At 48.7% G+C, this 13,700-nt stretch overlaps 1 protein-coding gene across 1 annotated transcript; it reads left to right on the top strand.

The window, feature by feature from the left end:
- The first annotated feature begins 3,059 nt into the window (after positions 1–3,059).
- Positions 3,060–13,439, top strand: LOC133451793 (proenkephalin-A-like). Its single transcript, XM_061730937.1, has 3 exons — positions 3,060–3,219; positions 8,139–8,281; positions 12,639–13,439. The coding sequence occupies exons 2-3, from the start codon at positions 8,141–8,143 to the stop codon at positions 13,212–13,214; spliced, it is 717 nt and encodes a 238-aa protein (XP_061586921.1). The 5' UTR covers positions 3,060–3,219; positions 8,139–8,140; the 3' UTR covers positions 13,215–13,439.
- The last annotated feature ends 261 nt before the right edge of the window (positions 13,440–13,700 follow it).

Genomic DNA, 13,700 nt, shown 5'->3' with positions numbered 1-13,700 from the left:
GATGGATGGATGGATGGATGGATGGATGATGGATGGATGGATGGATGGATGATGGATGATAAATGGATGGATGGATGGATGATGGATGGATGGATGGATGGATGATGGATGGATGGATGATGGATGGATGGATGATGGATGGATGGAGGAATGATGATGGATGGATGGATGGATGGATGGATGGATGGATGGATGGATGGATGGATGGATGATGGATGGATGGATGGATGGATGGATGGATGGATGGATGGATGGATGGATGGATGGATGGATGATGGATGGATGGATGGATGGATGGATGGATGGATGGATGGATGGATGGATGGATGGATGGATGGATGGATGATGGATGGATGGATGATGGATGGATGGATGATGGATGGATGGAGGAATGATGAATGGATGAATGATGGATGGATGACGCTGTCACCCCCCCCTGCGAGGCTGCTGTTGTCGTGGTAACATGTTTATGTGATGAGGGACTGTCTGTTGGACCGGAGACTCTCATGTCCAACCACCGGAGACGGTTACAGCATCCCATAATAATGCTCCTCTACGGCGGCTGCTGATGCGTGTCCCTGTTGGCGTTGCATTAACAATAACATTCGTCCAAGTTGAGCATTTCGTCGTAAAACCGTCAGGAATCGATCCAGAAGAAGTTCCTGGGGATTAAATGTGGACATAAAAGTGTCGGTGAAATGTGTAAAAGTCAATAGGGCTGTTAGTCCACACACACACACACACACACACACACACACACACACACACACACAAACACACACACACACACACACACACACACACACACACAAACACACACACCTGCACCTGTGCGGTTATCGGTCCTGACACCGCCGTTGATGGTTCTACCTCAACAGCGTGTCTTAATTAAAAAGATTGCCGCCGTTATACGACGTTGACGGTTCCTGCGTTCAGCGATAAGGTGGAAGTGGTCGCCGCCGCCGCGGGGCGGGGTGGGGGGGGCGACTCGTGATGAACCACCGCCGCCGTGACCCCACTAACATCTCTGAAATGTCAAATGGTTCAACTGAAGTACTTTTCTTTTCTGACCAATTAAAAGTAAAGAAGACAAACTTGAAGAGATTCTCCAGCGTCAGCAGAAACCAGGAACCACATCCTCACGATTCGGTTCTTTACCGATTCTCATTTAGAAAAAGGTTCCGTGTGTGTGCACAAACGTTTAGCGTGTTGGTTTCCTCCTGACAAAACATATTTTTTTACTTTTTATTAACTGAAATGTAACCAGACTTTCGAGTGTTTGTATCACTTGGGCACCGTGTTTACTACTGACCGCTACGCAACGTCAGCTATGCAATTTAGGCTACATAATTTAGGCTACACAACTTAGGCTACGCAACGTCAGCTACGCAACCTAATCTACAAAACGTAAGCTACGCAACGTAAGCTACGTAACGTAAACTACACAACGTAAGCTGCACGACTTCAGCTACGCAACGTCAGCTACGCGACTTAAACTACGCAACTTAGGCTACGCAATTTAGACTATGCAACGTCAGCTACGCAACCTAAGCCACGCAATGTAAGCTACGCAACGTAACCACGCGACGTAAACTACGTAAACTTAAACTACGTGACTTAAACTACACAACTTAGGCTATGCAACTTAGGCTTCGCAATGTAAGCTACGCAACGTAACCGCGCAACTTAAGCTACGTGACTTAAACTACGTGACTTAAACTACACAACTTAGGCTATGCAATTTAGGCTACGAAATGTAAGCTACAAAATGTAAGCTACGCAACGTAAACTACGCAACTTCAGCTACGCAACGTCAGCTACACGACTTAAACTACACAACTTAGGCTACACAACCTAATCTACGCAATTTAGGCTACACAATTTAGGCTACGCAACGTCAGCTACGCAAAGTAAGCTATGCAACGTAACCACGCGACGTAAGCTACGTGACTTAAACTACACAACTTAGGCTATGCAACTTAGGTTATGCAATGTGAGCTACGCAATGTCAGCTACGCAACATCAGCTACGCGACGTTAGTTATGCAATGTAAGCTACGCAACGTAAATTACGTGACGTAAATTACGTGACGTAAATTACGCGACTTAGGCTATGCAACGTAAGCTACGCTACATGAGCTACGAAACCTAAGCTACACAACCTAAACTATACAACGTCAGTTACACAACAATTCGCAAAAGATTCCAAGGAATTGAAACACTCTGAACTGGTTCTGAACAGGAACCAGTTCTGAACAGGACCCGGTTCTGAACAGGAACCAGTTCTTGTTCAGAACCGGTTCTTCACCAGCGCTAACTCTGGTCCGCATCATTGGTCAGTAATTAAAGTTGCTGCTGATTGGTAGCTGAGGTTAGGGGGCGTGTCCAGTCAGCTGCCGGGCTCCACCCACTTCCCTGAGGTGGGCGGAGTCAGCTCCTCCCCCAGACCACACCTGGACTTCAGCACAACCAATCACAAACCTACCTGTGACATCACAGAGAGCTGTCCAATCAGGGGCGCCGGTCCCGCCCACGTAGTTGTTTATGGAGATTCGATTGATTTGATTGGATCCTTCGTGACCAGCTACACAAGCGCATCCCGATCTGCTGGACTTTAATTTAAAAGTTATAAAAGTTTCAAGACTGCAAACTTTAAAACTGGGTAAAAAGACAAGTTAACAACGAGCAAAGGATGTAAAATGAACGACGTCTGGTCACGTTGGAGGTATCGGCTAGTGGATCCTATAACAGAAAGGTGTTTTATTGAGTTTTATTGAGTTTTATTGAGTTTTTATTGAGTTTTATTGAGTTGACTTTAAGAATGGTGTGTTTAACTGTCGGGAATGGTGAGATAAGGGATGAATACGAGATTAAGTGATCAGAAAAGCGTGACACAGATGTGGGGAAGTGGAGGTGGAGGTGGAGGTGGAGGGGGAGGTGGAGGGGGGGGGGGTTCCTGGGGGCGTCACATCACTGTCCCCGCCCCCTCGGTGACGTCAGCGGCAGAAACTCTTTAAAGAGCCGCCTGGACGCAGCGCAGCAGCTTCTCCCGAACCCGTCCGTCCGCGGCGGCTTGATCCTCAGCATCTTCCTCAGCATCCTCCTCATCCTCAGCATCCTCAGCATCAGCACCCGCCGGTGCAGGCGCGTCCAGGGCTCCGGGCTCCGTCTCCAGGAAAGTTTGGACCGAGGACGCAGAGAGACGCGCTCAGACCCAGAGGTGAGATGACTCCGGGTCCGGGGTCGACCTGGTCCTAGACCTGGTCCCAGACCGGTGTCGTGCCAAAAAGTGAATCCTGCCAGAATCTGATTTCTCCCCTGAAAATGGGTCTTTTTTACCTGCTTCATAATATAAACACTAGAGCTCACAGGATTGCTTTTAACTCTTTTAAAGGACCATTACAACATAAAATAGGCATTTTCACCTGACAAAAATTGATTGAAGGCCAAATACACTTAATGAAAAGTTGTTTCTGCCTAAATATGAATTGATCTCATTCTTGAGCTTCATAATCTGAAAATCTGACGTTTTAGCGCAACGGGCTGCTGTGCGCGCTCCCGCGGACAGAAATCAGATTCTGGCAGGCAATCACTTTTTGGCACGACACCTGGATCTGGTCTGATCCTCAGGTCCGAGGGTCGGAGATAAAATCTAAACGCGCTTCTCCAACACTCGAGACAGAATCTGTTTTTTAACTTCCTCGCAAAAATCTGACTGATTAAATTAACGTCACCAGAGAATTGAATTTACAAGAATATTTTATTATTATTCATTTTTGATGCTTTTAAATGTGTTTTACTTCAAACTGATATGTAAAATTCTGCATTTTTAAATCCTTGATTTCTAAATTAACTAAATAATTGCTTGAAATATTTGCATTTAAACGTATTAACAAGGACTTGAGGGTGGAAATGCAGAAATGTGGAGTTAAATCATTTAAAAATAGCTTGATATAAAAATACAATACTACTACTTCTAATAATAATGATACGAAAATAATAATGACATAATAATAATAATAATAATAATAACAATAACAATAACAATAATAATAATAATAATAATAACAGTAATAATAATAATCATGTTCTGGAGAATAATAAAAGAAACAATCATATCTACATCCAGAAGGTAAAAAAACGGGACAAGCAAAGAGTTGAATAAAATAGACATTTAAAAACCCGAATAGAAGGGGATATGGAATATAGAAATATGTATTTATAACATTTGAATGTGATAAACTAGGCAGCTTTTGCTAACTAAGACAATTCTATTCAGTAGTAATTATAAAGCGTCTCTTACAACACAAGTCTCCAGAGACAGAACAGACCGATCAAATCTTACATGAACAACGGCAGGAAAAACTCCCCTTTAGGAGGGAAGGAACCTGGACCTGGACCTGGACGTGGACCAGGACCTGGACCAGGATCTGGACCAGAAGTCCTGGTTTCAGCTCTACTAGTCCTGGTTCCAGATCTACTAGTCCTGGTTTCAGTTCTACTAGTCCTGGTTTCAGATCTACTAGTCCTGGTTTCAGTTCTAGTCCTGGTTTCAGGTCTACTAGTCCTGGTTTCAGGTCTACTAGTCCTGGTTTCAGATCTACTAGTCCTGGTTTCAGGTCTACTAGTCCTGGTTTCAGGTCTACTAGTCCTGGTTTCAGATCTACTAGTCCTGGTTTCAGTTCTACTAGTCCTGGTTTCAGTTCTACTTGTCCTGGTTTCAGTTCTACTAGTCCTGGTTTCAGGTCTACTAGTCCTGGTTTCAGTTCTACTAGTCCTGGTTTCAGTTCTACTAGTCCTGGTTTCAGATCTACTAGTCCTGGTTTCAGGTCTACTAGTCCTGGTTTCAGTTACTAGTCCTGGTTTCAGGTCTACTAGTCCTGGTTTCAGTTCTACTAGTCCTGGTTTCAGTTCTACTAGTCCTGGTTTCAGGTCTACTAGTCCTGGTTTCAGATCTACTAGTCCTGGTTTCAGTTCTACTAGTCCTGGTTTCAGATCTACTAGTCCAGGTTTCAGTTCTACTAGTCCTGGTTTCAGGTCTACTAGTCCTGGTTTCAGATCTACTAGTCCTGGTTTCAGTTCTACTAGTCCTGGTTTCAGTTCTACTAGTCCTGGTTTCAGTTCTACTAGTCCTGGTTTCAGTTCTACTAGTCCTGGTTTCAGTTCAACTAGTCCTGGTTTCAGTTCTACTAGTCCTGGTTTCAGTTCTACTAGTCCTGGTTTCAGGTCTACTAGTCCTGGTTTCAGTTCTACTAGTCCTGGTTTCTACTAGTCCTGGTTTCAGTTCTACTAGTCCTGGTTTCAGTTCTACTAGTCCTGGTTTCTACTAGTCCTGGTTTCAGGTCTACTAGTCCTGGTTTCAGTTCTACTAGTCCTGGTTTCAGGTCTACTAGTCCTGGTTTCAGTTACTAGTCCTGGTTTCAGGTCTACTAGTCCTGGTTTCAGTTCTACTAGTCCTGGTTTCAGTTCTACTGGTCCTGGTTTCAGTTCTAGTCCTGGTTTCAGATCTACTAGTCCTGGTTTCAGTTCTACTGGTCCTGGTTTCAGTTCTAGTCCTGGTTTCAGGTCTACTAGTCCTGGTTTCAGTTCTACTAGTCCTGGTTTCAGGTCTCCTGGTCCTGGTTTCAGTTACTAGTCCTGGTTTCAGTTCTACTAGTCCTGGTTTCAGGTCTACTAGTCCTGGTTTCTACTAGTCCTGGTTTCAGTTCTACTAGTCCTGGTTTCAGTTCTACTAGTCCTGGTTTCAGTTACTAGTCCTGGTTTCAGGTCTACTAGTCCTGGTTTCAGTTTTACTAGTCCTGGTTTCAGTTACTAGTCCTGGTTTCAGTTACTAGTCCTGGTTTCAGTTCTACTAGTCCTGGTTTTATATCTACTAGTCCTGGTTTCAGTTTTACTAGTCCTGGTTTCAGTTCTACTAGTCCTGGTTTCAGATCTACTAGTCCTGGTTTCAGTTCTACTAGTCCTGGTTTCAGTTCTACTAGTCCTGGTTTCAGGTCTACTAGTCCTGGTTTCAGGTCTCTAGTCCTGGTTTCAGTTACTATCCTGGTTTCAGTTACTAGTCCTGGTTTCAGATCTACTAGTCCTGGTTTCAGTTCTACTAGTCCTGGTTTCAGTTCTACTAGTCCTGGTTTCAGGTCTACTAGTCCTGGTTTCAGGTCTCTAGTCCTGGTTTCAGTTACTATCCTGGTTTCAGTTACTAGTCCTGGTTTCAGTTCTACTAGTCCTGGTTTCAGGTCTACTAGTCCTGGTTTCAGCTCTACTAGTCCTGGTTTCAGGTCTACTAGTCCTGGTTTCACTTCTACTAGTCCTGGTTTCAGTTCTACTAGTCCTGGTTTCAGTTCTACTAGTCCTGGTTTAAGTTCTACTAGTCCTGGTTTCAGCTCTACTAGTCCTGGTTTCAGTTCTACTAGTCCTGGTTTCAGTTCTACTAGTCCTGGTTTCAGTTCTACTAGTCCTGGTTTCAGTTCTACTAGTCCTGGTTTCAGTTCTACTAGTCCTGGTTTCATGTCTACTAGTCCTGGTTTCAGGTCTACTAGTCCTGGTTTCAGGTCTACTAGTCCTGGTTTCAGATCTACTAGTCCTGGTTTCAACTCTACTAGTCCTGGTTTCAGTTCTACTAGTCCTGGTTTCAGGTCTACTAGTCCTGGTTTCAGTTCTACTAGTCCTGGTTTCAGTTCTACTAGTCCTGGTTTCAGATCTACTAGTCCTGGTTTCAACTCTACTAGTCCTGGTTTCAGTTCTACTAGTCCTGGTTTCAGGTCTACTAGTCCTGGTTTCAGTTACTAGTCCTGGTTTCAGTTCTACTAGTCCTGGTTTCAGTTCTACTAGTCCTGGGTTCAACTCTACTAGTCCTGGTTTCAGGTCTACTAGTCCTGGATTCAGCTCTACTAGTCCTGGTTTCAGGTCTACTAGTCCTGGTTTCAGTTCTACTAGTCCTGGTTTCAGGTCTACTAGTCCTGGTTCCAGTTCTACTAGTCCTGGTTTCAGATTTACTAGTCCTGGTTTCAGTTCTACTAGTCCTGGTTTCAGCTCTACTAGTCCTGGTTTCAGTTCTACTAGTCCTGGTTTCAGTTCTACTAGTCCTGGTTTCAGTTCTACTAGTCCTGGTTTCAGTTCTACTAGTCCTGGTTCCAGTTCTACTAGTCCTGGTTTCAGCTCTACTAGTCCTGGTTTCAGATCTACTAGTCCTGGTTTCAGATCTACTAGTCCTGGTTTCAGATCTACTAGTCCTGGTTTCAGTTCTACTAGTCCTGGTTTCAGATCTACTAGTCCTGGTTTCAGTTACTAGTCCTGGTTTCAGATCGACTAGTCCTGGTTTCAGGTCTACTAGTCCTGGTTTCATCTCTACTAGTCCTGGTTTCAGTTCTACTAGTCCTGGTTTCAGCTCTACTAGTCCTGGTTTCAGATCGACTAGTCCTGGTTTCAGATCTACTAGTCCTGGTTTCAGTTACTAGTCCTGGTTTCAGCTCTACTAGTCCTGGTTTCAGGTCTACTAGTCCTGGTTTCAGATCTACTAGTCCTGGTTTCAGGTCTACTAGTCCTGGTTTCAGGTCTACTAGTCCTGGTTTCAGTTACTAGTCCTGGTTTCAGGTCTACTAGTCCTGGTTTCAGATCTACTAGTCCTGGTTTCAGGTCTACTAGTCCTGGTTTCAGGTCTACTAGTCCTGGTTTCAGTTACTAGTCCTGGTTTCAGTTCTACTAGTCCTGGTTTCAGTTCTACTAGTCCTGGTTTCAGTTACTAGTCCTGGTTTCAGGTCTACTAGTCCTGGTTTCAGTTACTAGTCCTGGTTTCAGGTCTACTAGTCCTGGTTTCAGTTACTAGTCCTGGTTTCAGGTCTACTAGTCCTGGTTTCAGTTACTAGTCCTGGTTTCAGGTCTACTAGTCCTGGTTTCAGTTACTAGTCCTGGTTTCAGGTCTACTAGTCCTGGTTTCAGGTCTACTAGTCCTGGTTTCAGTTCTACTAGTCCTGGTTTAAGGTCTACTAGTCCTGGTTTAAGGTCTACCAGAGCTGGTTCCACCAGATTCCAGCACATTTAAAGTCTTCTCTCGTCTCCGTTCAGCTGTTCTGTTTCTCTACCAGATTTAAATGTTTCTGTCTCTGTTTTGAGTCAGATTTAAGTGTGTTTGTGTTTCTGCAGCGATGGCGGCCGCGGCGCGGAGCTGGTACCTGCTGCTCTCCGTGAGCACCTGCGTGTCTCTGGTTCTGGGAGGAACCGGCTGCAGGGACGACTGCGCTCGCTGCGTTTACCGCCTGCAGGAGCAGCCGGCCGCCTCGCCTCTGGTAAACACTCCTTTACTCTAACAACACCGGCCTTTTCTCCCTGGTCCATCCACCTCCACAGATCCTAACTGATCCTCCACAGATCCTAACAGATCCTAACAGATCCTCCATAGATCCTCCTCAGATCTTCCTCAGTTCCGTGGCTTGTGTTCCATATCAATTTAAAAATGAGAGAGAGAGAAGCTTCAAGCGGCTTTTTAATGTTTTTGGTTTGTCTCGGTTGTCTCGGTTGTCTCTGACTCCAACCCCCCGACCAATCGGTGGCCTGCAGTGTGATGACATCACAGCCCGACTCAGCCGCTTAGAAACTCGGCAGAGTAGCTACAGAAAAGTATCTACTTGGCACGTTAGACCCCTGGTGGGAAAGAACCAAACCGAGTGGAGTAGAGACGAGTAGGTGCTGGTGGAAAAGCACCATTACTTTACCCCGTCATTGGCACCAGTGCTGCTGGGGCCAGCAGGTCCTCGCTTCATTAATTCTGTTCCCAGAAGCTCTGCAGCGGTTCTGGAGCATCTACGTTCATCAGCTCGGAGAACCAGCAGGATCCAGAGACGCTTAATGTGATCGGACTCCTGCCTCCGAGGATTATGGGTCCACACGGGGCCGTGAGAAGGAGGTGATGTCGGAGCACAGCTGTTGAGAGCGTTTGTTCGGTTCTTTGTGTTCAGGCGAGTGTTAACACGATGCCAAGAGAGAAAGACATCAGTACTGGTGTAAGAGAACAGCTGTTCCTGCACATTAAATTCAATTCAATTTTATTTGTATAGCGTCTAATACAACAAAAGTTGTCTCCAGACGCTTTCCAGAGATCCAGAACATGAACATAAACCCCCGAGCAATTATTACATAAACAATGGCAGGTAAAAACTCCCATAGTGGGAGAAAAACCTTAAAGGGAAAGTTTCGTTTTTTACAACCTGGACCTTATTTCTGGCATTTTTTATGGTCGTATAATCACCCAGGCAAGTTTGGTGTCATTTGGAGTCCTTCTGAAGATATTAGGAGTTTTGTGCGAGCCGCTTTTCCATATAACGGTAGTGAACGGGGCACAGCGGGACACAGACGATGCAGCTTCTAAATAACACATTATTGCCGCGAAACTCGTTCATTTCTTTTGCCCACTCTTGCTACATCTTAGTCCCCAGGTTTTTATTCAGTTAAACACATAATAACTCACTAACAACAAGGAAATCAGTTTGTAAACAAGACCTCTGAACTCATGACGTCATCTCTGTGCGCGCATCCCAGACACAGCTCTGTGTACAGCTGGAGTTCGCTACTGTTAGTTTACTGTTAGTTATTTGAAACATGTCTGAATATTTGTCAAATTCTGAGGTTGTGGACGACGACTTTGAATATGATGGACGTCCTTACCGTTTTCTAGTCTAAGTTACCGTTTTAAGTCTAGCTGTACCTGTCCGGGATGCGCGCACAGAGATGACGTCATGCAGGTCAGAGGTCTTGTTTACAAACTGATTTCCTTGTTGTTGTTATGCGGCGACGAGCACCTACGCCGTACACTCTGCGTTGGTGTGACGCGGAACCATAAATCAGCCTTGAGCAGCACGGAGGGGAGAGGAGAGGGGGAGCGGGGCTGCCGGGCCGTTCTCGCATCGCCTTCGCACAGTGTCTTGATGATTTGCAATTACAGGCTGAGCCTACCGTTAGTTTTTAAACTGTAAAAAGTGGGGGGGACAAACATGATTTTGAAAAGACGCGGGGACATGTCCCCCCTGTTGCGCCGGGGCACTCACGGCGTTTAGCGCAGCAACGCCGTGCTGCCACTCACTCGCTTTATTTTATACTATTTATATACTTTTTCTACTTTTACTGTGACCACCAAATAATGTTGTTTTCCTGTCCTCCACCTCATCAACAACATCACGTTCTCAGTCTCCGTGAAATTCAGTGGCACGGTGGCTCGACACGTCTCATTCATCCTGACGCACAAACAGACTGCAGGAGCCGCTGCACATGCTCAGCAGGCTCATTCATATGCAAATACTACTTTGCATTGCCCATATATGGTAAAAAGTGGGCGTGTAGAGGGCGGGATATGAGGCAAATTCACCGGCGCAACCTTCCAGCTGGACTGTGATTTATAAAGCAAACATTGCGTGCAAGTGTGCGTGCACGCGGTTTTATAAATCCGGATTTTTTGCGCCTGCCATTTTCGGCTTTACGTGCACTTTTAGTATGAATCCTGCGCACTATTTTATAAATGAGGCCCCAGGGCTGTTCACAGCTGACTCCACTGACCATGAAACTGTTAAGGTTTGGTATTTTAAGGACCCAAGTGCAGGAGAGAGAGGGAGGCCAGAGGCAGGAGTTCTCAAAAACAAAAAGGATTTAATCCACAAAAGGCAAAAACAAGGCGCTGCAGAGCAGGATCAAAAAACACAAAACTAAAAGGGATAAAGACCAGGAGCACATGGAGGGAAGAACCAGTACGGACCGACCGGGAACCAAGGAATGACAAGACAAGATATACTGAAGGGATAACGAGACATGACGAGACACAGGTGCAGACACAATCAGGGCAGATGGGACACAGGCGGGGCAAGACAGAAACTGAAAGTCAAAAAACTGGGGGGGGAGTGTCAAACCCTGACAGTACCCCCCCCTCAAGGGACAGATCCCAGGTGTCCCCAGAGTCCTAACCCAGGGTGGGCGGAGGTGGCCTGGAGGAGGGCCCAAGCCACACACGGCCAAAGTTCCGGGGGCCGACCTCGGGACCGAGCAGACCAGCGAGACAGCTCGGGGGGGCGTCCCCGAGGCCTAGGCCTGGGTCTTGACAGGGGGACTTGGCGTGGCTCGGGGACTTGGCGTGGCTCGGGGACTTGGCGTGGCTCGGGGACTTGGCGTGGCTCGGGGACTTGACAGGGCTCGGGGACTTGGGCAGACAGCATGCGGGGAGCCGGAACAGGAGCAGACAGCATGCGGGGAGCCGGAACAGGAGCAGACAGCATGCGGGGAGCCGGAACAGGAGCAGACAGCATGCGGGGAGCCGGAACAGGAGCAGACAGCATGCGGGGAGCCGGAACAGGAGCAGACAGCATGCGGGGAGCCGGAACAGGAGCAGACAGCATGCGGGGAGCCAGAACAGGAGCAGACAGCATGCGGGGAGCCGGAACAGGAGCAGACAGCATGCGGGGAGCCAGAACAGGAGCAGACAGCATGCGGGGAGCCGGAACAGGAGCAGACAGCATGCGGGGAGCCAGAACAGGAGCAGACAGCATGCGGGGAGCCGGAACAGGAGCAGACAGCATGCGGGGAGCCAGAACAGGAGCAGACAGCATGCGGGGAGCCGGAACAGGAGCAGACAGCATGCGGGGGCAGAGGATCCCCGGAGCTGCCCGAGTGGGGACCCGGGTCCGTGGTGCTGGCTGCGGGGGTACCCGGGTCCGAGGCGCCGGCTCCGGGGGTACCCGGGTCCGGGGCGCTGGCCCCCCCTCAAGGGACAGATCCCAGATGTCCCCACAGTCCACATCCAGGGCGGGCTGAGGGGGGGCACGGGTCCTCGGAGCTGGCTGAGGGGGGTCCGGAACCATCACCGGAGGAGGAACTCGAGCAGGAGCTGAGGCGTCCAGGACCACTGCTGGAGCCGGAACAGGGGGCGATGCGTCCAGGACCACCGCTGGAGCAGGAACAGGCTGGGGCTGGCGCTGACGCCGTCGCTTCCCCTGGGGCTGAGAACCCCCGGGCCCGCCTCGAGCCAGGCGTGTTCCCCAGAAGGGGGGAACAGGCTGGGATGCGTCCAGGACCACCTCGGGAACAGGAAGAGGTGCGTCCAGGGCCCCCACCGGAACAGGCTGGGGCTGGGGCTGGCGCTGACGCCGTCGTCGTAGCCTCCCCTGAGCCTGCAGGCTCCTGGGCCCACTCAGAGCCAGGCGTGTTCCCCAAAAGGGGTCCCAATACTCCTCCTGGCGCAAAAACTCCATAAGGGAGAGGCGCTCTCCCTATGGGTCCATATGGTCGGTCCGTTCTGTTAAGGTTTGGTATTTTAAGGACCCAAGTGCAGGAGAGAGAGGGAGGCCAGAGGCAGGAGTTCTCAAAAACAAAAAGGATTTAATCCACAAAGGCAAAAACAAGGCGCTGCAGAGCAGGATCAAAAAACACAAAACTAAAAGGGATAAAGACCAGGAGCACATGGAGGGAAGAACCAGTACGGACCGACCGGGAACCAAGGAATGACAAGACAAGATATACTGAAGGGATAACGAGACATGACGAGACACAGGTGCAGACACAATCAGGGCAGATGGGACACAGGCGGGGCAAGACAGAAACTAAAAGTAAAAAAACTGGGGGGGGGAGTGTCAAACCCTGACAGAAACTTGTCTGTTTTCCTTGCAGGCCTGCTCCCTGGAGTGTGACGGCGAGCTGGACGGACAGGGACTCCGCCGCTGCCAGGACTTCCTGTTTGAGGAGGAGAACCGGACGCCTGTGGACGCCGATGGCCGTCCGGAGCAGGAACTGGGAGCGGCGATGCTCGGCGACGACCCGCCGACGACACCCGAGCACCTGCTGGCCAAGAAATACAGTGGCTTCCCGAAACGCTACGGCGGCTTCATGTCCCGCCGCTCCTCCTCTCTGGAGGGGAACCCCGGCGACCCGGGAGACCGGGACCAGGAGGAAAACATCCGCCAGGAGGTCCTGAAGATCCTGGGTGCGGCGAGCGAGGGGGGAGGCCCGGCGGGGGGGGTGGTGAAGCGGTACGGGGGCTTCATGCGTCGCACCGACGGGGAGGCGGCTCCGGGCCAGCTCCTGGAGGCGGTGCTGGGGCGGGGCCTCAGGAAGCGCTACGGCGGGTTCATGAGGCGCGTGGGGAGGCCGGAGTGGCTGGTGGACGGCAGGAACGGAGGCGCCCTGAAGAGGTCTTGGGAGAACGGCAGCGAGCTGCAGAAGAGGTACGGAGGGTTCATGGACTAGGAGGCCTCACAGGTCCTGCCGTCCTGCCAACTTCCTGTCTGGACTCGTCTTCGTTTGAGTAAACTTCCTGTCACCCGTGATAGTTCCACTCCATCGCCTGGTTTTGTAAATGTGCTTGTGACGACTTCTTCGGTTCAAACTGTCCTGGAATGATGAAAAAAGATAAAGTATCTTCTGGTCTTTATGGCTTTCATGATGATGTTATTTATTAAAAGAATCTGTTCACTTGTGTGTCGTAGTTGAGTCTTTGATTTCATCAAGTTTACCCTGAATTGAGAAGAGAGGCCAGACCAGAGAGAGAGAGACGCAGCTCAGATTTAACAATCACACGTTAAGTCAAACGTTAGCCCAACATTAGCTCAACGTTAGTTCAATGTTAGTTCAACTTTAGTTCTACATTAGTTTAAACGTGAGTACGTTAGTTCAGACGTGAGTACGTTAGTTCAGACGTTAGTTCAACTTTAGTTCAACGTTAGATCAGACTTG

The sequence above is a fragment of the Cololabis saira genome, chromosome 10 (assembly GCF_033807715.1).
Source record: "Cololabis saira isolate AMF1-May2022 chromosome 10, fColSai1.1, whole genome shotgun sequence".
In the NCBI taxonomy this organism is placed as follows: domain Eukaryota; kingdom Metazoa; phylum Chordata; class Actinopteri; order Beloniformes; family Belonidae; genus Cololabis; species Cololabis saira.
The sequence above is the reverse complement of the archived record's forward strand: the minus strand, read 5'-3'. Positions and strand labels throughout refer to the sequence as shown.

Coding starts and splice junctions, on each gene's coding strand:
- LOC133451793 (XM_061730937.1), top strand. CDS start 8,141: ATGGCGGCCGCGGCGCGGAGCTGGTACCTGCTGCTCTCCGTGAGCACC. Junction 8,282..12,638: donor AGCCGGCCGCCTCGCCTCTG/GTAAACACTCCT, acceptor TTTTCCTTGCAG/GCCTGCTCCCTGGAGTGTGA.